Source organism: Anolis sagrei, chromosome 6 (assembly GCF_037176765.1).
Source record: "Anolis sagrei isolate rAnoSag1 chromosome 6, rAnoSag1.mat, whole genome shotgun sequence".
Lineage (NCBI taxonomy): Eukaryota > Metazoa > Chordata > Lepidosauria > Squamata > Dactyloidae > Anolis > Anolis sagrei.
Window position 1 is genome coordinate 68,379,086 of NC_090026.1, and position 25,627 is coordinate 68,404,712.

The following is a 25,627-nucleotide window of genomic DNA, read 5'->3' on the forward strand; positions in this document are numbered from 1 at the left end:
GTATATGTACTCTTCAAATATAAACAACAATTCGCCACCCGTTTGTTAACTAAATTTATGTCCTGCTGATTTTAAGTACACAAATTAAGACACTAAATGTAGTCTTAGAACAGAATTTATTTTTAACCACACTTTTTTAAAAAAATGCTCAAAATGCTACAAATGTCTTCTGAGGATGTGGACAGCATTTTTACCATGGTCACAGCCCCTCTGGACTTCCTAGAGATCAAAACAACCTTTTTCTAAAACAAACAGTTACCTCAACATAATCCAAAGTGCCCTCTAAGGGCCCAGGAAGACCCGAAATGTGGCGAGAGTGCCCAAATATCACCTGGAGGATGCTTTTGAACCCCTCTGAGGTCTCCTGGGGGGCTATTGTAGCTCTTCAACTTCCACAGTTCCCCACCCATCTTAGGCTCTCATCCTGATGGTAATGAAATGTAAACATTCCCCCCAAAATCCTTCTCATGCACAAAGGCATGTTTGTATTTTTATTTCCTTTTAAAATGAATAATAATAATAATTATTATTATTATTATTATTATTTATTTGATCATTCATATGACCATTTCAAAATAGAACATGAGTAAAAAAACAAGGCAAAAAGGTGAAGACAGCAGCCGACCTTCTATTTATAGTCAGAATCTTATTTTCCTGGTTCTTCTTTCAGGAAATCTGCTCTTTTCTTAATAGCTTTCAGAATAAAAAGGCTTACTCTGATTATGCTGGATCTTTCCTGCCCTTGCAAGAGGGATGTCAGAATATCATTTCTGTTGGGGGACCTGCAGTTGGATAATACTGGATGTAAATATCTGTCTCGCAGTTCAGTATATGCTGGACAGTCAATTAAGAAATGTTCAATGTCTTCCACTGTTTGTTCTCCCCAGATGCAGAATCTCTCACTTCTTGGAATGTTACAGCAGCACCCGGTTTGCACCATAGTACCAAGTTGTTCAAACCTAGCCTAGTATATATTCTTAAGGGTAGAGGAAGTGGAATAGTTAGGTAGTGCTCTAAATGAATATTCCTTTTGTGGGAAGCTAAAAACCTTGTGGCTGAAGACCTACCTATGCTCTCTAGGTCCAGCTGTGCATAAACATCCCTAATGCGCCACCTGAGTACTTGCCCTGCCCCCGGACCCAAAACACCCAGAAATTGCAAAGGCAGACTGAATCCAGCCAACTCATTATTCTGAGCTGCCATCCACGATAACTTCTGGTCATGCTGGACCAGAGGATAATGTATTTACAATGTCATTTATATAGAAGTTAAAGAAGTTCCCATGCACAAAGAAAAAAAAGTCCTCAATAACAACTCTTCTAACAACTGCTTTCTTGGTTCGGCATACAACATTCAGTTGGACAAGTCAAGGTTGATATCTTGTGGTAGCCAATGCAACTCTATACATGTTCCAAGTCATTATTTTGTTCTTTTGCCATTCACTAAACAACCAGTTTCGTCACTGATAGACTTATTGATGTTTTTATTTACAACAAAAGCCAAGACAAGGAGAATGGGACCAAAAAGTCAATCATTTGTCAGGAAAAATGTTTAGGACAAGAATCAAATGTTCCAAATAGAGAGAAGAAGCCAATCAGCCTCTCAGGGATCAATGATACAGACTATTTTAGTCTGTGTTTTTTAAAATTAATGACTTGACATGAGAAACAGCAGAATGTTGATAAAATCTATAGATGACCCCAAGCTAGGAAAAGTGCTTAATCCAAAGAGGAGTCAGAAAATTATCTGGGATGTATTGAATGATCTCATCAAACAAAATGATGTTCCCAAACGTCATGTTCATGGATTTGGAGAAAATATGCATATAAAACGAAGTGTGCAGATAGGCACATATGCTATTTGGGCAGTTGCCCAGAGTACATTTGAAATTCTACCATGAGCAACAACTCTATAGGCTTGCTCCAAAAATGAATTTTGACAAAGTACTGCCTCTCCTTACGTTTCAGTATGGTATCTAGCATATGTAAGATGAACCATACTGCAGTAACTCCACAGCAAAGCACGAAGGCTGACAAAAATGCTTGAGAAATGGGCCTCACTGAAGAAGGATGTGTGTATCTACATGGACATTAAAATCCAGTGTGAGTCCAGATAATTTCTGCTCCAGACCTGTCCCAGATTCTTCAGCTGCCCCAAGCCAAAGAAGCAGTAGTAGTGGAGTCCAGATCTTCTAGTGGGGCCAAATTGGATTTGGACAGCACGACCAATTGGATTTGACCCCACTGGATGGTACCCTGGTCTGACCTGTCATCGTTGTCACTGTGGCTACTGATGACAGAGCTCTGGAGGGCTCTTGGCTGACACCTGGAGAGCTCTTGATGTCAGCAAAGGTGCCCATGAGGGAGAGGGAGTAGGGCCTGTGTTGACAAGCTCAGAGAGAGGTTTATTCAGTAGAGAGTTGGTGTAGTGTAAGGAACATATCTATCTAACCTTAAGAATTCATCTGACTCACCTTCCACCTTTTTCCCAGGACTAGGATTGAAGTCAACCTGTACCAATGTTTCACCACTTCTTTTGTCCAATGGCTAAGGCACAAGACTGCTCACTCAATGAGTTGTGGCAACTCAAAGATGAATCTATCATGGGGTTTTCTTGTCAAGATTTGTTCAGAGGGGATTTGCCCATGCCTTCCTCTGAGACGAAGGAGCTTGACTTGCCCAAGGGCACCCAATGGACTTCCATGGCTTAGCAAGGTTTCAAATGCCATTCACCAGACTTCTAGTCCAACAATGCACTACCACTATCCTGAATTGACTCTTCATTACACACTATACTGTGATGTTTTTAGAATATTTGCAATATCATAAATGATATTCCTATCAATAAAATTTCTTGGGAAATATGAATAGCAAGGTGCTATTGAAATCATGCCTTGCTTGTGAGCTTTCCATAGGCATCTGCATACCCATTGCGGAAGCTGAAAAGTAGTCTACATAAGTTTTTGGTCCAATTTGGCATTTCTGTTCTCATGTCTGCAGCTCTCAATGCATCCAGTGTCCTTACACTCTACATGTACCAGCCTACTTTGGTTTCCTCCACATGCCCAATAAAGGCACTGTGAGGCCAGAAAAGTCTGTACAATTGTGACATCCGGCTCTGTAGTGATAGAGACAGCTGGGGAAGAAACAGAAGCTTCCTGTCTTTTCCAAGGATGCATCCCATGTTTCCATCTCTATGGGCAGCCGCCATACAGATGTGCCCTCAATAAGAACAGGTGATTCATAGAACGTAACAAAGCCAACAAACTCCATAGCTTCCCAGGAATAACACAAGATGAAAACAAGGAGATGCTTTTCAGCATTGAAACAACGCAGGACTTCAGCTGTTTGTTTATTTCTGGAGCATATTTATCCTCTTTGGAAGAGTGGCTAAAAGGAACTAAACTGGACTTCAGGGAGAGGAAGAACAAGGTTCCTGTTTTGGATTTTTTTTCCCTAAAAAAATTATTTTTATGGCAATGTGAAGTCAAGGAAGTGTTATTAAGGGCTGGCTGCCTGCCACAGGGTGGAGTTTTGTTTTGGTATCCTTTTAGAGCTTGCAGGTGTTTGGCATGAACTCGAACCAAGGACAGCTGTGATAGTTCAGATCTGCTATTTCCCTTCTAATATTTCTCAGAAGTGATGCAGTGTGGTGATGTCTTACACCTGATATTTTCTTCTTGTGTGGCATGTCTAACTGTACGGATTCAAAAAGGTCTCCCCAATTTTATGGCTTTTAAAAAATGTGCAACTTACAACAATAAGCTGGTAAAACCCCTCTCAAAACACACTGCTCAAACTGCATCGCTCTGTCTGGATCAAAACGAAACCTTGTCAATCTATCTCGTGTTGTTTTCTTAATTTATTTTCCATAGTGCCTTCCAAAATACACAAGGTTATACACTGGTATGCAGAAGAATCTACTTTTATGAAGATCAAAACATCTGTCTACATTCCATATGCTTGAAAATTACACATCTTGATGTTGCAATGCCTACTTTTTTGTTTAGTTTTTGTACTGCTACATTTTTTAGAAAAAAGTAAGATGATGTCTGTAATGAGTTTCAAAACAAAATCCACAAAGTTTATTTATGTTTCAAAAAAACTCGCATTCCTGAATATATGTCATGCAAACGTTCCCAAGAATATATGGACCACATTATTGTGATCATCTAGTGAGTGTTTAAAACTTGTTGGGAATTCCTTCAGTCTTGGCCTCATTAAAAGGACTTCTTTTAAAAAATATATGAAAGCTTGAAAATGACCTACTATAAAAAGCTGCATTCAATGGCCAGCATGACTATAATTTTCCTGATTGCTAAATGTTCTACAAACATAGTCTCTTGTTCATATGTTAACTAAAGAATATATCGTGCTCCGCAAATATGTTAGCTGTTTCTTTGTGATTTCCCCCCTAAAAAGGGGAATCTCTATTTCAAAAAAGAATACTTTTAAATATATCAGAACTTAGAAGAAATGTTATCTGGAGTCCTTCCAGAACTGTACCACTTCAAGATGCAGGTTGGGAGTTTAATTACTTAATTAATTGTTTAATTTATTTAATTGTTTAATTATTACAGTGGTTCCCAACCTTTTTTTTTTTAACCAGGGCCCACTTTGACAAGGAGCCACTTGAGCAGGACCCTTTTTAACTAGGGCCCACATGACCAGGGCCCACTTGACTGGGGACAACCTTGACCAGGGACCACTCTCCAACATTAGCACCAAAAGGGGTGGAGTTGGTCAGTCTGCAGAAAAGAGCGGAAATTAAATTAAATAAAGGAGGAGGAGGTTCACAGACCAGATTTTCATACTCGCGACCCACTACTGGCCGCGGCCTACAGGTTGGGAACCACTAGTCTATGGAAATAGTCCTTGGAAAACCAGTAAAAAAAAACAAATATACCAGCAAAACCAAAACTGTAGCTCAGCTTTCCCACTTTCAGCTTTCCATCACACCCCTAATTGAATTTGGGGTGCATTTCTTGGTTGTCTAAAATTATACACAAACCAATCTGATGTTTTCATTTTGCTTGCTTTCACATTAAATCACAAGAAATATTCCCTAATTTTTTAAAGATAGTTAGGCTCTGCAGTATGGGAGCTTGTTGATGTAGAAATAACTGTTAATTCAAGCTATGTTTAATATAATAAAGTTTAAAATAAAGAGTTTCTAATTACGTTCCATTTGGGCTTCCCTTGAGCCACCTGTGTGTCCCGTTTGAGAGCCCAATCAGCTGATCATCTGTTTTTGGCTTCTAAAAAGCACACTTCCACTGGAGAAGTCTATGGCGGGCTGGCTGGCAGGCGGGTGGGCGGGCTGACGGGAGGGCTGGCTGGCGGGCGGGCGGGCTGGCGGGCATGTGTTTTTTGGAGTTCAGGAAATGGTAATGCTAATGGAAATGGGATATAAGTGGACATTTTTGACATGTGTTTTTTGTCAGTTGCTGCAAATCAGAGAGGATTTACCACTAACATCATTTAGCACCTCCCTTTTTTAACCTGGTAACTTTCACATTTTAGGCCCTGTGTAGAAGGGCTTTCAGTTAGTTAAGTTGCTTCTTCTCCATTTCTTTGCTTCTGTGGTTATTTATTTATCATTCTTTTTCTTTATTGCTGTATCTTCTTATTTTACTTTTTACTGCATTTTATGTTGTGTCACACTTGGGGCTGAAAAGCAATCTATACATTTTAATATAAATAATGTTAAATGATTGTTTTTTCTCCTGGTATAAGATTCTTTTTTTCAAAAAAACAAAACAACTTAAAACAACAATTTGATGACATATCTGAACTTAAGAAGGAGACATGTTTATTTCAAATAATAGACCATATAAACATTGTTATTTTATTTGGATAATATGGTACACATATGTTTCCTTGTCACAAAGAGCAGACTTAGCCTTAAATATATGTATATTATCATTTGCTGGAAAAGCTTTTTGTCACAGAGAACTTTTCTGATGTAAAAACAAGAAGAACGATGGAGAGGAAATCAAGATCCTTCAATATAAAAGCCAAGATATTAATATGAAACCTAGATGTTGATACAGACCACAACAAAAGCAATCCAGTAAAGAAAGTTAACATGTTTTACACATCCATTTTTCATGGGAACTCTTGAAACTCCACTTGAAAGACCCAGTCCTCCTCCCAGTATGATCTTTAAATATCATCTTTCACAGCGTTACAAATGTTTGTGTTTTGCACCCCTTTGAACATATGTATTATCACTCTTTTAGTACCATCGTGTGTATAAACCACTAACAAAAAACTTGTAAAATAAACTTCCCATAAGTGATCAAAACCCCAGGCTTAAATCCCTATGAAAATTCCAAAGTGAGAAAATTGGCTTTCCTACTGACTATACGCAATGTCAGCACTTGTGTTGCCTCATTCCCCAAAATACAGTGTGTTGACTATTAACACTCCCATTCTGATGTACTACAGACCAACCTTTTGCATATTTTCATCAAACATTTCTTTACTGTCCTTTTGAATATATACATGATACACAGATAAAAAGGGCTATCACTGTACCACTTCCCAGTTATGAATGGCTTCAGCATTTCATTACAGTAATTTAATCACTGAAAATTTACTCAGTGGTGAAAATGGAATAATTTAGCATTAAAGTCATGCAACTCATCACGTACTAAGAAAAAGCACACCGGCTTTTAAGATAGCCAAGTCTTACTGATGCAAAAATACGTCAAAGATATTGGCTTTCAACACTCTTTTCTGCCATATCTTCACATATAAAGTTTCATAGGTAAAGTATGATAATTATTCAGGAATATCCAGAAGGCATGCTATCGATGCAGAATTATGGTTTCAGATTCGCAGAGATCAAGGAACTCATCACATTAGACAAATAATGCAGGTTTAACCAGACCTTACCATAGTGTTTAGTGGTAGCCCATGTTTTAATAAAATGGAGAATTTTGTCTCCCATATTTATTTATTTATTTATTTCACACATTTCTACTCTGCCCTTCTCAACCCCCGAGGGGGGACTCAGGGCGACTTACAAAAGGCACAATTCGATGCCAACATAAACATAACAATGGATAAAACATTGTTATAACAATTAAGACAGTTAGTCCATACATTAAAATCAATAAAAACAATCTAATGCTCAGCGTTCGCCATCTCATAGTCTGTAAATTCATTCCACATTGTCAAGTACTCTCGGTTCTGGTCATCATTGTCCTTATCTAACCGCCAGATTGCCCAAGAGCCTGGTCCCATAACCATGTTTTTAATTTCCTTCTGAAAGAGAGGAGGGATGTCGATGACCTAATTTCCCCAGGGAGTGAATTCCACAGGTGAGGGGCCACCACCGAGAAGGCCCTGCTCCTTGTCCCCACCAATCTCACTTATGATAGAGGTGGGATCGAGAGCAGAACCTCCTCTCAAACTCTGAGGTGGGACGTAGAAGGAGATATGTTCGGACAGGTACGCTGGGCCAGAGCCGTATAGGGTTTTGTAGGTCAAAACCAGCACTTTGAATTGTGCTCGGAACTGGATCGGCAGCCAGTGGAGCTGACATAACAGAGGGATGGTATGCTCCCTGTATGACGCTCCGGTGACTAATCTGGCTGCCACCCGCTGAACTAATTACATCTATCCGTCCCATTCACAACCCCCTGCAGAGGAAGACAGAAAAATGACAAGAAAAAGTGCTGCTGCCATTCCGGACATTTCCCTACTGAAACATTCTCCCAAAATGACTGTTTCTCTATTGAACTGTACCACACACGGTATATACCTCATAAATTACGCCAAAACTACATCAAAAATTACTTGAAAATTATTTCAAAAGGAGAATTACTTCTAAAGGAAAGAGGCTAATGTCAATGCATTGAGCAATAAACACTGAGTGATTTCTGAATATCCTTAAAAATAAAGGAAAAATTTCATTCAAAGGGTTAGTCCTCACAGAGTAATGGCAGCAAGAGAGAAATTGAGAGAAAGTGTAAAGACTGCCCACAAATATAAAATGGTATTACTCAGAAAACTCCCAACCGTTTATTTATTCAGGTCATTTGTACCCCGTCCTATCTTGACCACTGCAGAGGGATTCAGGGCGGATAACAAACCGGCACCCCATGGTGCCCATAACCAAAACATAAATATACAATTTAAATAACAATATAGCAATAAAACAGTCTAAAACACAATCAAACGGTCAACAGTTGCCGATTTACGTCATCGTCCAAGGAGCAGTCAGTCGGTTCCATAAAAGCCATCACATCAGCAGGTCAACCTAATCTACAAAGGCCTGATCCCATAGCCAGGATTTCACTTGTTTCTAAAAGGTCAAGAGGGATGTAGAAGATCTAATTTCATTTGGGAGGGAGTTCCACAGATAGGGCCATAGCCAGAAAAAATTTTTGGGAGGGGTTGAAAATTTGGGGGGGGGGGGTTGAAAATTTCACGGGGGGTTGAAACCTGCCTCCTAGCTCAAGCTAAAGCAAAGAACACAGCAGGGGCAAAGCAGCCTTCAATAGCCTGCAGCTCCGCCCCTGTCAACCACCTCCACCAAGTCTGACCTCCTTAATGAGAGCATTCAACACCCCCCCCCCCACAACTTGGTTGCTTCGCTACATCGGCTATTGCTGCAAGTAATGACAGTGTGAATAAATTGTCAATATGTGCTTGAAATAGTGCTTGCAGTTCTGGAGGGAGTCTTAATTTTTTGCGTCTCATAGACTTAGCATGGGTATTTGGTTAACCAGTTAAAATTCATGAGTAAACCAGTTTTATTTTTAACCTGAAAAATTTCAGGGGGGGGGGTTGAACCCCTACCCCCCCCCCCCCCCCAGCAAAAGGCCTGTCCACAGAAAAGGTCCTGTCCCATGTCCCCACCAAACGCCACCATGGCCAAGTCAGACTTCCTGTGTTTTGCTGCCTCCATGCACATAGAGACAATTGGAGCTGATAGAGATCTGACTCTCAAAACTCGGTGTTATTATGAAATAAAAAAGGGACCAACAAGCAACCCTTGGGAGTAGCTTTGTGTCATGTGATCACCATTGCGGAGCTTTGTTTTAAAAATGTATAGATACGAGGATATTCCTACATGTGATGAGGTCCTAAATCACTCCAGAGACTGCAAAGCATGGTTTTGTTCGGACTGCTAAATTGTAGGCAGGATGTGATTCAAGGCCTGACATTGACAAATCATGTGGGTACCATAAAAGAATCAATTCTTCCCAAGATCTGATGTTGAAAAATGCCAACATACTCTGCTGATTTTATCATAATCAATGGTCAAAATTACTTGTATGGTAACATCAAAAAGAGTTGGATGTATGAAAAAGAGGCCATACCTTCAGTACCTTTAAACCAACACTATATTTAAATACATCCAAAAAGACTGACCTGAGAATCGGCAAACACCTGTTTCATGCTGTTGATTGGGCCATATGGGACACCACTGCCTTCAAAGAGTTCGAGCCACTTGGTGGTCTCTTCTTCCAAGAATCTAAAGATAAATAAAGAAGCATGTGGCTTGAACTATTCATTTCAGCCAATGAATTATACACTAAAAAGTCAACTTCTTTAAAAGCAGTCAGTGATGTAGCAAAAATGTTCTGCACATGTTCCTCAGAAACCCAGGGAGCAAGCCTTAGGGCAAAAATCATGGTTAGACTGACTTACAATTCTATCTGATTTTCTGATGCAATACAGCAGTGATGCAAACCAAAATTATCAGTAGTTGCATATATATGCCAGTACATTTCCTTCCATTCTTAATTACAATAATGAGCATCACATTTTTTTTATTTCATGTCTTTTTTTCATGACAAAAAGATAGATGTGATGTGGTTAAGAACCCCATAAATGAAAAAGTTCTATTTTTAAACACAAAGATCCAATTCAAAGTCTTGAAAACTTCTCTGTCTTGTTACATCTGAAACACATGTCTCAATTAACAACCACAATTGTTGGTCAGATAACAACATTGATTACATGTTTATGTGTTGTGTGATTGTAATATCTGTCCCTAGATCATCCGGTTTTGCATATGATACACTATCCGTATCCTGTGCTAACCAAAATTCCTTGGTTTACTTGGTTGCCTCCTTGGGGCCATTTCTCGAATCCTATTTTATTCTCATATTCCCATCATTAAAAACACATTTCCTGTTGTTTGTTCGTACAATGTTACTTCCTTTGTGCTGAATCACATTACTTAAAAGTAATACACACAGATTTCTGAACATACATAAAAATCAACATTTAAGCTACAGTCCTAAGCATACTATTCTGACTATATAAATCCATTGATCTCACTGAGGTTTACTTATGAGTAGACTTATATAGAATATCACTGCAAAGCAGAGATGAAGATTGTGCACCCTCCAGATGTTTTTGAATGGCAACTTCAGTAGCCAATGGTGAATAATGCTGGGGATTGCTATCCAACAAAATCCGAAAAACTGCATGATTCACATTCTTTCCATAATCATGCATTTATACTGATATTTTGATGCCTCCAAAAAAGGCCAAACTACATATTATTGTTTTCTTCACTGTGTTTTCAATCAAACATAAAGACAGAGGGGAGTCCATCATTGTACAATAAAATAAAAAAAAAACTGGCATGCTACATGCAAACATCTATATTATTAAGATGTGCATTTGGGGTAAATCTTGATCGGTTTCATGTCCTGGCTTTCGGTCAGTGCTCTGATTTGTTTCAACTGAGCCTTCTGAAATTGGGAGGTCAGATATTTGTTTTCTGTTTTCGGTGCCGAAAGGTCCGTTTAGTTTCAGCCCATTTGGGGGGGATGGGGGACTTCACCTGCAGGGCCAAAATGCCCGAGCCTATGGGTGCAGCAAGCTTTGGGTTTATGCACCCGGGCCTGGCAGGGCCTTCAGCCAAACACCAAGTAAGGAGCGCTCCTTACTAAGTGTTGGGCTGCAGGGCTGCCAGGCCTGGGTGCATAGACCCAAAGCTTGCACCCGTCGGTGCAAAGCACCCAGGCCTATGGGTGCAGGATTTGGGATTATGTGCCTGGCCCTTGCAGGGTCTGCAGCCAAGCACTAAGTAAAGAGCGCTCCTTACTCAGTGCTCAGCTGCAGGCCTTGCGAGGCCTGGGTGCAGGCATGTAGCCGGGGGGGGGGGCTTGGGGGGCTTCAGCCCCCCCCCCCGAAATTCTCATGGTGGTCCGCGAGAAGGCGTTACTGGTACATTATTTAAACTGTTATGTTTATTCATATCATGATCTGATCACCATGCTCAATATATCCCATATGCATGGGGGTATTGGGGTAACGATACAAAAGGTTTGCTAGGGTAGACCCTCTTTCACTCAGACTCAGCCCGCCCCCCCCCCCCCCCCGAAACAAAATCCTGACTACGGGCCTGCCTGGGTGCATAGGCTCAAAGCATCAGGGTGCCTGAAGCCAAGCGCCGAATAAGGAATGCTCCTTACTCGGTTACTTACTTATTTAGGCGATCCCTCATTGGACGAGTAAGATGGTCTTCCTTGATGAGTATTTTTGTGGGTTTGTAGGTGGCTGTGGAGCCCTATTTTTGACCTGCATCTTCTCCCACAGTGAAGGCATTGGTTTCCAGGTGGAAGGCGGTCCCGGTCGGGGTTGGCTTGATGTGCCTTACTCGGTACTCAGCTGCAGGCCCGGGCCTTTTGGTCCAAAGCCTGCACCCACAGGCCTGGGTGCTTTGGACCTACGGGTGCAGGCTTTGGGGCTATGCATCCAGGCCTGGCAGGGCCTGCAGCCCAGCACTTAGTAAGGAGTGCTCCTTACTTGGTGCTTGGCTACAGGCGCATAGACCCAAAACCTGCACCCATAGGCCCAGACATTTTAGGCCTACAGGTGAGGTGTCCCCCCCACACACACACACACAAAATGGGCTGAAAGAAAACGGCTCTTTTGGCACCGAAAACAAAGAAATCCGACCTCCCAATTTCAGAAAGCTCAGTCAAAACGGATCAAGACCCTGACTGAAAGCCTACCAGGCCCCGGCGCTTTGGGCCTACACATGGCAATTGATCCAAAAAACAGGCTTGGAGATGGTACCCACTCCTGCCAGCCTTTCGTATTGGTTTTATTTTTGTTCCAGAGGGGCCTTCCCGTTTCGTACCATCCAAATGGACGGAAAGAAATGGAAACATGGATGAGACAAATTTCGGGTCCATTACTAGCAAAAACACTTCTCAAAGTTATTATGCACAATCAATTTTTCCATGTTGCAATCTTAAAGGCTTGGATGCCTTTTAAGGGATAACAATATGGATAGATTTCTGCTGAAACACTATTACAGATCACAACAGAATGTCCAGACAAACTGTGAATGTGTTACTAAACATAACAATAATATAGAATTGAATATGTGAAACCTTAGCAATAAGCCAAAAAGCAGGGAGTTTGGAGTATATCAATAGAAAGGATTGCAGCCTCCAGCAAAACGCAAGATTTGTTTAGTAGTTCAAAGAAACATTTGTGTGCTGCTAGCACAGGTTACAACAAATGCTCCGGGACTCCATGCTGTGACCACTGGACAAGGCAAATTATCATCAGAAAAAGAAAGGCTAGCCCTTTATGTTCTATCTCCAGTTTCTCTTACCGTAAAGCCCTTATCTTTTCATTGGCATTGTCTGATTATTTTGTGCAATGCGGATTTGGGTCACTAAACACACCAGTGTAAAGGCATTAAATAAATTCGATCCACCAGTCATGCCTACAGTATACTGGCTCTATGAGGACGTCAGCTACAAAATGAATAACATCTTCCTCAATGGACGAAAGTATTGGGTAGAGGGAGGGGATATGAAAGCTAACATAATGACACATAAACATTACCATGTCAAACCCAGATATAGAAATGATTGCTATATTTAGTTTGGCTTTTCAGATATTGTAACAATCAAATGCCAGTCTTGGCAATTTATCATATTTTCTTCAAGAATCCTTGCTAGATACATACCCTATGAAGAATATATTAATCAATGTATTCTTCTGACAGATTATGTGTTCTCTGCAATGTTTTGGTTGCAAAGACTCCAAGGAAGCATTTTTTTCTGCTGTCAAAAATCAGCAATAAGACTACACAGCCTGTCCTTCAAAAATTTACCATATAAAATGTGACTGTTGTACAAATGATGTGTATTAGCAAATACAAGCCAAATTACAAGGCATGGGAATGGAAACATATGAATCCAAAATCCTGGAGCAAGATTCATGTTACAGTTGGTCTTTCGTTATTGGGTGATAGATACATTCAAACTAACATGACGGTTAATAAATTATGTTCTTCCAATAGAATATGAAGGATAGAATAGGTCTCTGAAGGCAGCATTTGCGGTTCCTGAGGATTTTGGAGATGTTCTGTAAACATGTATTTGGCAAATAATCTGAAGAGAAGAACCAAAGAGACTGAGAGTGACAACTGAGAAAAAGCCAGCTCTGGCTGTGTGTGTGTGTGTATGTATGTGTGTGTGTGCATGTATGAATGGAGCTCTTGGTGGAACAGTGGATTAAACTGCTGAACTGCTAAATTTGCTGACCGAAAGATTGGCGGTTCAAATCTGGGGAGCAGGGTGAGTTTCCGCTGTTAGTCCCAGCTTCTGCCAACCTAACAGTTTGAAAATATGCAAATGTGAGTAGATCAATAGGGAAGGTAATGGCACTCCATGTAGTCATGCCGGCCACATAATCTTGGAGGTGTCTACGGACAATGATGGCTCTTTCACTTAGAAATGGAACTGAGCACCACCTTCAAGAGTCGAACACAACTAGATTAATGTCAAGGAGAAACCGTTACCTTTACTAATACATGAAAATCCCAAGTGGATAATTTGCAAAAGCATTAAGTGAACCTATGCCACGTTCCATAGAAAATATTTGAAAGAAAATACATATGGAGAATTTGAAACAGAGAAGATAAACCTAGGACCATTGAGAATTTTAAAGACATTGTAATGATTTAAGAACCTTTTTCAAACAAGACGTTCTATTACTGATGGCCACTTGTGAATTTTAGAACCATGTTTCTGGAAATAAAGAAAATGTCTATAGAGATAACCAGGAGTTCATCTACACTGTAGAATTAATGCAGTTTGACACAAGTTTAACTGCCATGCCTCAATGCTATGGAATTATGGGAGTTGTGAGTGTAACGACGCCACCAGTTGTAGGGACGTTACTAACTTGTCAGGGTCTCCTACAATTTGTAATGAATCTTCAAAATCGATAACACAGCCACTAGCTGTAATATTTTGTTTGTCTTCCTTTAATGTGTAGTGCGGCTTGACTTGAAAATATATGAAACAGAGGCTTGGAGAAACTGTAATAAGTTTATTGAAGTATAGAAGCTTAATGGTTTCGATGTTTCTTAACTCCTAGAGGTACATTCCTTTAGTGGTTACATTTATAACCTTTCATAAAACAACTCTTAAGAGGGCTGTTCTTTCCACTAGACAGGTTTTTAACTTATTTCCTTCAAAATGTGTTTCTTTCCTTAACAGATCACTCCAAGTACTAGCCTATTCTTTCCCTCTGTTATCTCTGTTACAGTAAAGATTCTTACTGGGGTTCTCTTCCCCTTTTTACTCAAACCCTAACTACTAATCTAAATAAGTTGACTTGGCCTATCTAAACCACACAGGCTAAAAGCCTAAACCTTCCTGATTCTCAACACAGTAGAACCAGCTTTCCCTGCTGATCTCTGACCACAGACTGACTATTTAAAATGCCTGCTCTTGCCAAGTGGCAGTTGGCTCCTCTCCTTTTACCATGGCAACTCATCTCAGAGTGAGTCAAGCTGGCTATCATCGCCCTATTATACCCCTTTAAACACCTACCTATAATTATACATGACTGTAGATTAAAATTCACACTTCCACAGTGAGCACCAGCATTATTTGGCACAGAAGGCTAAAAACCCTGTAAAACTAACTCCCATGATTCTGTAGCATTGAGCCATTGCAGTTAAACTGGTGTCAAGCTGCATTTAGTCTATAATGTAGATGCAGCTTGGAAGTGAGCACCAGCATTATTTGGCACAGAAGACTAAAAACCCTGTAAAACTAACTCCCATGATTCTGTAGCATTGAGCCATTGCAGTTAAACTGGTGTCAAGCTGCATTTAGTCTATAATGTAGATGCACCTTGGAATAAAAGATGGAGTATTTCAAGCAGCTCTGGTGAAGGACATTGGCCTTAAACATTGAAAAATTGTCTTGCTGACAAAAAAGTACTTAGGAATCTAAGAAACAAGCTAAACTCTATTAAAACAAAATGTTTTGAGAACTGTGGAAGGAAATTGTGGTGCTTAAAGTAACTATACGAATGTTTGTGACGTCCAACCTAAGGCTAAGAGGAGGGGAGGTGTCCAATCCAGGGGCACATCCCCATTTGCCTCTCACACACCTCCTCTCCACTGCCTTTTGCCTATGACTGACTAGCACAACATGTGGCCCATTTATTCTGTGAAATGTGGGGCAAACTGATGGTCATGTGAGAAGCTGTAGCCAGTCATGTGTGGAGGGAGGAGAAGTGGGCTTAAGATGTTAGGTTATTTAAATATTAGCCCCTTGTGGAGGCTTGATGTACATAAAAAATAATAGGTAAAAAACAAAAAAAATAATAACACAGACCAGAAGTATAGGTAAAAAGAAATAGACGTAGTCCTGCCCTAGATGAGATTTTTTTAAGAAAAATCTTTTGGTGGAATAGTTGAAATCTTGTACTTTAATTAAAAGATGGGCACAATACAATTCACAGTACTTTTGAAATGTCTACACATTAAAAATATGTTACAGTCAGATACAGGCAAGAAAGGCAAATTTTTCCAAACACATTTACAAATATTAATATTGTACAGGGAAGTATACCTGGCTGACAAGATGTCAATAAGTTCTTTCCTATTTAGCACTCGCTGCTGGTTATTTTTGTATTTGGGATCATGGCTGATTTCAGACAAATTCAGGATCTACATGAAATGGAAAAAAATGTATTCAGTAGCCTATTAATCCTATTAAATCACAGAGGTTTGTGAGACTTGATCAGCAGAAAAGATTCAGAGTCTGAGCATTCTAATAAGTAAATTTGCTTATTTCCTGAACTATCCAGCTTCTTCCTCTTCTGCTGTACACACTTTATTTAATATAGTCTCTATTATTTGTCCACTATACCAATGCTGAGAGTAAAGTAATCATGTCCTTCATTGAAAATGTCTCAGGAAAGGACAATTCCTTTGGGATTTGTGCCTGCACTTGGCCCTTTCTGAGATCATGATTCTTATGAATAATCTGAGGTCCAATCAGTGCTAGTCCAAGACACTAGCATTCTCCTTTCAGGCAAAGGTGTAGCCAGAAAAATGACCTCAAATTCAGAGCAGGTAATAATCTATATAAATAAAAATGTAATGTTAGTTTGTGGGATTAACATAACTCAAAAACCACTGGACAAATTGACACAAAATTTGGACACAATACACCTAACAGTCCAACGAGTGTCAATCACCCCTAAACACACAACCCCAGCGGAACAGACTTTAAAAAAAACCCAAAATACACCATATATACATATACACATGGACTCTCTCTCTCACACACACACACATACACACACACACACACACATATATATACATATATACATATATACATATATACATATATATGCCCAAACACACACAAATACACATATACACACATATATACATATACACATGCACGCACAAATATACATATATACACACGCATACATATACACATGCACACACACAATCACACATACATATATATATATACACACACACACACACACATGAACACATATGTACATATACACATACACACAAATATGCATATAGACAAGCACACACATATACACAATATGCATTTACACAAATACACAATTATATACACACATATATGCACACACACATATATACCCACATATACACAAATATATAGACACAAACACATATACACAGACTGGGCCACAGCAACGCGTGACAGGGGATGACTAGTAATAGGTAAGAAGGTTAGTGGTCCATGGTGACTCTTTCTCCAGAAAGTTCAGGTCAGGAGCTTCACACTACCCAAAAATGGGAATGTTTGCAAAATGTCATAGTTTGACTTGGGGCCTCATCACAAAGATCAGGTAAAGCATCCCACCTTGCCTGGCCCCGTACGCAGCTCCCTCTCAACAACGCTAACCACATCATGATGTTGTGTGATGGCTGGCGTGAGGCTCTGTCCAATAGACAGGTTGGAGGCATCGTAGGACACTCATTTAGGTAAATATGATGAGGTCATTGTTCTCACCTTCAGTGGCCTACTAGTGGATAAGCTCCATCCAATCTAGCTGGCCAGATACCACCTGAGCAATTTTCTATTCCTCTTTACACATTGTTTCTCTAACATGCAATCTACGTTCGCATTCCAAAAGACACATGCAAAATTTTACTCATATATTGCTTTTTCACTCCATTTTTAAAAGCCAAGGAAAACAGAATGATATTAAAAATATTAACAATAGCACTTATGGCTATCCCATGAATTTCATAAGGTTTGCTTAGGAAAGAAATACTTAGAAGTGGTTTTGCTAAAGCTCCAAGTATTTCTTGGAAATCTTCCATCCAAGTACTAACTAGGACGCATCTTGCATAGCTTCCCAGATCAGATAAAATCTGGTGCCTTTGGGGTATTTTGCTCCCAAATGTGCAAACATCCATATACAAAGAATAAACCTATCTGAAACCCAGAACTAATATTGTACAAAAGGAATTTTTAAAATGATCACAAACAATTTTGGTATTGGTTTTTTAAAAACACAAATGTTGTACTGCCAGACGACATATATTGAGTGATCTGTAAGAAGTTGCAACATGTCCCATAATTTTCTATTACATGAGAATCAACATCATCTTAATTAATCTATATTGCTCATGGGACAGGCTATCTCATGTATATGTACACAGCATCCTGATCTTTCACCCAATGAATTATTAATTACATTCCATTACCTTGCAAACAGTGGCAAATTGATGATCATTTCCAGCTCCCACCACAAGATAGCCATCTTTTGTTTTGAAACCCTAAAAAACAGTAAGAAACCATTCATTTTGATGCAATTTTCACAATCCTCTTCTCTCATCCCACCAAACATGATTCAGTGTTACTTTCTCTCAAAATTAATGTATTCATATGCTAAAAAATGTTGAAAACAAATCTTCAAAAGAGGCAGCAGGAGGCTTTAGCTGAAGAATCTGCATTGAGATGGAATTGGACTTAATGGCCCATGGGACCCCTTCCAACTATATTCAAAAAAAGCAAGCTCAAAATATAAATTAACCTGGACTTCCAAATGCTTTGTCACAAGAAATCATTGAACAAGTAAATCTTCTCCTTGATTTACAGTTTGCAGGTATACACAGGTATGATTTGTCATATGGTAGGACATTTACAGGAAAGCCTAGAGAAGACAATTATGCTGGGGAAAGTGGAAGGCAAAAGGAAGAGGGGCCGACCAAGGGCAAGATGGATGGATGGCATCCTTGAAGTGACTGGACTGACCTTGAAGGAGCTGGGGGTGGTGACGGCCGACAGGGAGCTCTGCCGTGGACTGGTCCATGAGGTCACGAAGAGTCGGAGATGACTGAACGAATGAACAACAACAACAACAGGACATTTACCTGGCATTGTCAGATTGCTGTCATGATTTAACTAAAAAATCACACATTTGCCTAAAATTTGGGTCAAAAAATGTGGGACCGGAAAATGAGCGGCAGCCAATGGAGCTCCTTAAACAGGTTGTAGTTTTGGGAGGCTATATGGCCATATTCTAGAGGCATTCTCTCCTGACGTTTCACCTGCTTGCCACAGATGCAAGCAAAACATCAGGAGAGAATGCCTCTAGAACAGTGGTTCTCAACCTGTGGGTCCCCAGGTACTTTGGCCTACAACTCCCATAAATCCCAGCCAGTTTACCAGTGGTTAGGATTTCTGGGAGTTGAAGGCCAAAACAACTGGGGACCCACAGGTTGAGAACTACTGCTCTAGAACATGGCCATATAACCCAAAAAAACCTACAACCTAATTTTTCCCGTGGTTTACAGATATGTTTATTTTAACCTGATGTGGTCAAACAGGTTTGCAGGGTGTATTGTCGAAGGCTTTCATGGCCGGAATCACTGGGTTGTTGTAAGTTTCCCAGGCTATATGGCCATGTTCTAGAGGCATTTTCTCCTGACGTTTCACCTGCATCTATGGCAAGCATCCTCAGAGGTATGGCAAGCACCTCACTACCTCTGAGGATGCTTGCCATAGATGCAGGTGAAACGTCAGGAGAAAATGCCTCTAGAACATTTCCATATTGCCCGGAAAACCTACAACAACCCAGGTTGCACGGCTTTGACACATTACAAAAACCTGGTAGATTTGTTTAGCAGAAAGGGAAGTGGGATCAGTGGATACAATGAGCAAGACATCCCTTTTTACATATTGCCTTCAGCATTGCCTCTTAAAAAAGATGCCCAGTTCCTGCTTCCAGGAAACCATAGCCAAGACATACTCAAAACAAACATAGCTTTTCAACCTTAGATCAATTCCGCCTCACAGCACATGCTTACAGTCATTAAACACAAAATGCTGGAAGACACATCGAGATAAGGCTTCTGTACAGTCTTTGCAACATCCTTGATGATCCCATTAAGAGAAATGCATGCACAATTGTGTGTCTATTGTCAATTATTACTTTGCAAATGCAGGGCAGACCACACAGCAGCATCCGACTTATGTTCACACTCTATAGTGCTGGAGTCACTATACATTTAAGGACCCAGTCATTAATGTTTTTGCTTCACTGGCTTTGGGGCATGTGTGGGAAAAAGGATGAAATGCTAGAATGTAATTAGAAAAACCCAACAGCCATGTCCTCTTTAGTCAATAGTAGTATCCGAATAAATGCAGCAGTGTCTATCAGCATGAAATTTACCCATTTCTGCAGCAAAGCAGCAATTCCACAATACAAAAACAGCTGATTATTTGCTAGGCATTGTTGCTGATAAAGCAGAAACTTTCAACTATTATTAGCACAGCAAGGCCAACACTGAAGAATGCCAACAACGGTTTCATTCATGGCCTTTGGATGTACACACACACTGCAGGTTACTACAGGTTACTGCTCGGTCACAGAAAGCTCCACTATCCTATGATACAAAGGAGATGGAGGGCAAAGTGCAGACAGATTTTAATGAGATTTTGTTTTGATAAACTGCTGTCCATTGCAGTGACTCAGTTTACATTAGCGCAATAACATTAATTTCATATGAGGCAAAAGTCTTTCTGTGTGTGGGACTTTTGTCTGCAGAGAATGAACATTTATGATAGGAGATCCAGGAACATGACATAAATTACATGCAAAATAGTACACAACGTTGGTGTCCTGAACTCTGGAGCTAAAGACAAAAGGCAACAGACCAGGAAATAATTGCAGAGCTTGTTAGGAGGAGATGAAAGATGTATCGTCCCCAAACACTGTTCTGCAAATGACTAGAAAGACTCTGGGGGTTTGGTTGAAACATTCCAAAGAAGAAGTATGTAAATAAATGCAGAACAATAAACAAAAGAAACTGCCTAATGAGGACTTGGGGATGTGGCCAACTCCGATCAATACTATGTGCCGTAGCAAAATGGAAGCTGGTAAATTCCTAGCCATTGGACTCTTCCTTGTCCAAAAGTTAAGGTAGAAATCAAATCAATAAATGTATAAAGTTTTTGAGAATACTTATCAGCATCATTATAAAATTATAGTAAGAGCTGTGCTCCAAAATTAGTTGCTCAGGCAGGTTTTGGAAGAGGATATTCCTTTACATTTTTCAAACACATTTTGGATACAGTGTCACAATGAGAGACTTTTCATCAGAGGGAAGTTTCCACAGAGTGACTGTAAAGGCAGTTTTACACAGACAGTATAATTCAGTTTGGAAATGGAATATAATGAACCAGCTCCACTCCTACACAAAGACCCCATGAACTGGTTCAAGACTGGAACAGTGGACACAGTATCCGCTAATTGTAGATCAGAACCAAACCCAGGAACTGCAGTATCGGTGGCTAGACAGTTGCTGGGAAATCCTTTTTCTCACTTAACCAGTCCACTGAGATATACTAATGGTTATTTTAGACCAGGGGTCCTCAAACTAAGGCCCGGGGGCTGGATACGGCCCTCCAAGGTCATTTACCCGGCCCTCACTCAGGGTCAAGCTAAGTATGAAATGACTTGAAAGCACACAACAACAACAACAACAACAACAACAACAACAACGACCCTATCTCATCAGCCAAAAGCAGGCCCACACTTCCCAATGAAATACTAATAAGTTTATATTTGTTAGCATTGTTCTTCATTTTAATTATTATATTGTGTATAAGATATGAGCAGTGTGCATAGGAATTCATTCTTTTTTTTTTTCAAATTATAATCCGGCCCTCCAACAGTTTGAGGGACTGTGACCTGGCCCTCTGTTTAAATAGTTTGTGGACCCCTGTTTTAGACGTTCTGGTAAGGTTTTTTTCCACATAGTTTCTGGTTTACAAGATGCTGCAAAACTATTTGTGGGAGGGGGTTCTTTGGACACCCTGCCCTTGAGTTAGCATTATAACTACATTATTATGTTTCACGCAACCATGAAGCCAACAGGAAACTGACAGTCACCTGGGAAGGTCAAGAGCTTGAACACTGTTTCCATCCTAAAGATCTCGGTGTCACCTTAGATCAAACACTAGCATATAGGAAACACTGTTTGAACACCAAGCACAAAGTAGCTACATGCAATAACATCCTGTGGAAACTTACTGGCAGCACATGGGGTGCAGACCCAACATTAGTAAGAACAGCAGTCCTAGCCTTGTCTTACTCAACTGCTGAGTATGCCTGCCCTGTTTGGCATAGGTCTGCCCATGCAAAGCAGGTGAACATAGCATTGAATGAAACATGCAGAATAATCACAGGATGTCTTGACTTACTTACTTACTTACTTACTTACTTAGGCGATCCCTCGTTGGACGAGTAAGATGGTCTTCCATTATGGATTTCCTTGTGGGTCCGTATGTGGCTGTGGAGCCCTATTCTTGCTCTGCATCTTCTTCCGCAGTGAGGGCATTGGTTTCCAGGTGGAAGGCGGTCCCGGTTGGGGTTGGCTTGACGAGCCTTCCTCCTGGCACGTTTCTCTCTTTCACCCTCCACTCGTGCCTCCTCAAATTCTGCAGCACTGCTGGTCACAGCTGTCCTCCAGCTGGAGCGCTCAAGGGCCAGGGCTTCCCAGTTCTCAGTGTCTATGCCAGAGTTTTTAAGGTTGGCTTTGAACCCATCTTTAAATCTCTTTTCCTGTCCATCAACGTTCCGTTTTCCGTTCTTAAGTTCGGAGTAGAGCAACTGCTTTGGGAGACGGTGGTCAGGCATCCGGACAACGTGGCCGGCCCAGCAGAGTTGATGTTGGAGGACCATCGCTTCAATGCTGGTGGTCTTTGCTTCTTCCAGCACACTGACGTTTGTCCGCTTGTCTTCCCAGGAGATTTGCAGGATTTTCCGGAGGCAGCGCTGATGGAAATGTTCCAGGAGCTGCATGTGACGTCTGTAGACAGTCCACGTCTCACAGGCATATAGCAGGGTTGGGAGGACAATAGCTTTATAAACAAGCACCTTGGTATCCCTACGGATGTCCTCAAACACTCTCTGCTTCATTCTGGAAAATGCTGCACTTGCAGAGCTCAGGCGGTGTTGTATTTCGGCGTCGATGTTGACTTTGGTGGAGAGGTGGCTGCCAAGGTAGCGGAAATGGTCCACATTTTCTAATGTGACACCATTAAGCTGTATTACTGGCATTGGAGAGGGATTGGCTGGCGACTGTTGGAACAGCACCTTGGTTTTCTCAATGTTCAGTGACAGGCTGAGCTTCTCGTATGCTTCTGCGAAGGTGTTTAGAGTGGCTTGTAGATCTTCTTCTGAATGCGCACAGACGACATTGTCATCAGCATACTGGAGTTCTATAACAGCTGTTGTTGTAACCTTGGTTTTGGCTTTCAGTATGCTGAGGTTGAATAGCTTGCCATCTGTCCGATAGATTATTTCCACTCCGGTGGGAAGCTTCCCATCAACAAGGTGAAGTATCATAGCGATGAACATGGAGAATAGAGTTGGGGCAATAACACATCCCTGTTTGACACCTGATTCCACCTTAAATGGGTCACTTTGGGAGCCACTGCTGTCCAAGACTGTTGCCATCATGTCATCGTGGAGGAGCTGCAGGATGTTCACAAATTTGTTTGGGCACCCGATTTTGTGGAGGATGGTCCAGAGAGCGCTGCGATTTTGAGAACTCAAGAACATCTGGTGGACAAAGAAGGCTGAAGAAATCCAACACCTGGCAGATACCCATGATGCTCAGGGATTCTTCAAAGCCACAAAGGTCTTCTATGGACCAAGAAACCATGGGATACAGCCTCTACGCTCATCAGATGGAACCAAACTCCTGAAGGACCAAAACTCAATTGCACTACGTTGGAAAGAACACTACCAAAGCCTCCTGAACCGCAGCTCCAATGTGGCCGAAGAGGTCCTCTCACAAATCCCGCAACAACAAACCAGGGACGAGCTTGCAGCACTGCCTAGTTTGGAAGAAGTCAGCAATGCCATCAGCCAACAGAAGAATAACAAATCCAGTAGACCAGATGGGATCCCTGCTGAAATCTTTAAAGAGGGAGGACCTGAGCTAACACACCAACTCCACCAGCTCATAGTAAAAGTGTGGGTGACCGAGAAAATCCCAGCAGATTTCAAGGACGCCACCATCATCACCCTCTTCAAAAAAGGGGAAAGAACAGACTGTGGAAACTATCGAGGTATCTCCCTTCTAACCTCCGCTGGGAAAATCCTCGCAAGAATCCTTGCAAACCGCCTTCTGCCCCTCTCAGAAGACACCCTCCCAGAATCTCAGAATGGCTTCCGCCCCTCCAGAGGAACAGCGGACATGATCTTCACTGCAAGACAGCTCCAAGAAAAATGCAGAGAACAAAACCAACCTCTGTACATGGCATTCATCGACCTTGCAAAGGCATTCGACACAGTGAATCGCAGCGCTCTCTGGACCATCCTCCACAAAATCGGGTGCCCAAACAAATTTGTGAACATCCGGGACGTCTTGAACCTACAAGTGTTGATAAACTCTACAAGCTAGCTGGCATTGCCCCCCCCCCCCCCCAATGTGCGACAGAAAGTTGCTGCTAAATGTGAGAGAAATAAGGTTGAACACTGTGAAAGCCACCCACTACATGGCTACCAGCCTCCTCCCAGTAAAATCAAATCAAGGAAAAGCTTTATGAGAACTATCACTCCTCTTGGCGTCCCCCCAGCAACAGCAAGGGTATCCCTCTGGGCAGCTAGACCAGGAAATCCCAACTGGATAGCCCTCGAAAGGGTCTTCCTCCAGAGGCAAACCAAGTATGGGTAACTTGGAAGTCTCTGAATAGACTCAGAGGTGGAGTGGGCAGATCAAAAGACAACCTAGCAAAATGGCACTACGTAAAAGAATCCCACACCTTATGAGACTGTGGAGCAGAACAGACAACTCCGCATCTGTATGCTTGGCTACTATGCCCTGCCTCATGTACAGAGGAAGAATTGTTGGAGGCTACAGGCAATGCCATTGCTGTTGCCCATTTTTGGTCAAAAGATATTTAGCCACCTGTGCTCCTTCTATTTTTATAGGTTTTATACCAATTTATGCAATGCTTTTGATACGAAATAAATCAATGTTTGTGTAAAACTGTGTAGGTGTATGGCTACCTTTTGTTTGGTAGTGGCCCACTGTTGAAGCACAGCTACTCATAGCAGATCACTGGGATCTTCATTTGTCACTTCTGCCCCAGTATCTTAAACTCCCAAACCAAAAGACTTTTCTAACTGGCAACCAGCCAACATCATCAATGGAGCATTCTGAGCATCTTGCAGGAAGATTTCATTATAAAGAAAGGTTTCTGTCCAGGGCACAGATAACTCATAACTTTTAAAAGAAATCTGCTTATGTTGCTGAAAACAAGTTAACACTTATAAATGATGTGCTATTAATAGAATGGTGCAACATGGATTTTTTTAAGCAGGCGAGGTACATTTTATTCAAAAGTTAGTAAAAACGACCTTTGAAAGTGAATCTTGAGGTTGACTTCATAGCATGAGAGTTTACAGTATAATTTTAAAAACCTGTTCATCTGTGCATTTAAAATATTGGTTGCAACTGAATTATGTCTGCCTATGCGAAAACCATCTTTAACCACAACAAGGAAGGGAACATATGTTCATCCAGATGTTTCTGGATTGCAAATGCCATCATCCTTTTAATGTTGGGGAGGGCTGATGGAGGTCCAGTGCTACAACATTTAGCAGGCTATATGTTCCTCCATCTCTACCCCTCATAAGATTTATTTATTTATTTTCTGGTATTTATATTCCGTCTCTTCTCTACCCCAAAACGGGGACTCAAGATGGCTTACATACGCACGCAGCAATTCGATGCCATTACATGAACAATTAATACAATAACCATTAAACAAACCATCAAACCATTAAAATACATAAAATACATA

The 25,627-nt window shown here is 40.9% G+C and overlaps 1 protein-coding gene across 2 annotated transcripts in view; it reads right to left on the minus strand.

Annotated features, from left to right (window-relative positions):
• The window catches only part of SUGCT (succinyl-CoA:glutarate-CoA transferase), a 428,036-nt gene that overhangs the window by 235,979 nt on the left and 166,430 nt on the right, over positions 1-25,627 (minus strand). Inside the window, exons 10-13 of one of the 2 annotated variants that reach the window (XM_067470175.1) lie at positions 18,010-18,081; positions 15,869-15,966; positions 9,387-9,489; positions 4,682-4,747 (exon numbers count right to left, since the gene is read on the minus strand). In XM_067470175.1, coding sequence (XP_067326276.1) covers positions 4,718-4,747; positions 9,387-9,489; positions 15,869-15,966; positions 18,010-18,081 — 303 coding nt within the window. In that variant the 3' untranslated portion in view covers positions 4,682-4,717. Of the gene's footprint in view, positions 1-4,681; positions 4,748-9,386; positions 9,490-15,868; positions 15,967-18,009; positions 18,082-25,627 lie in introns of those variants that run through there. The other variant, XM_060781587.2, reaches the window with a different exon arrangement.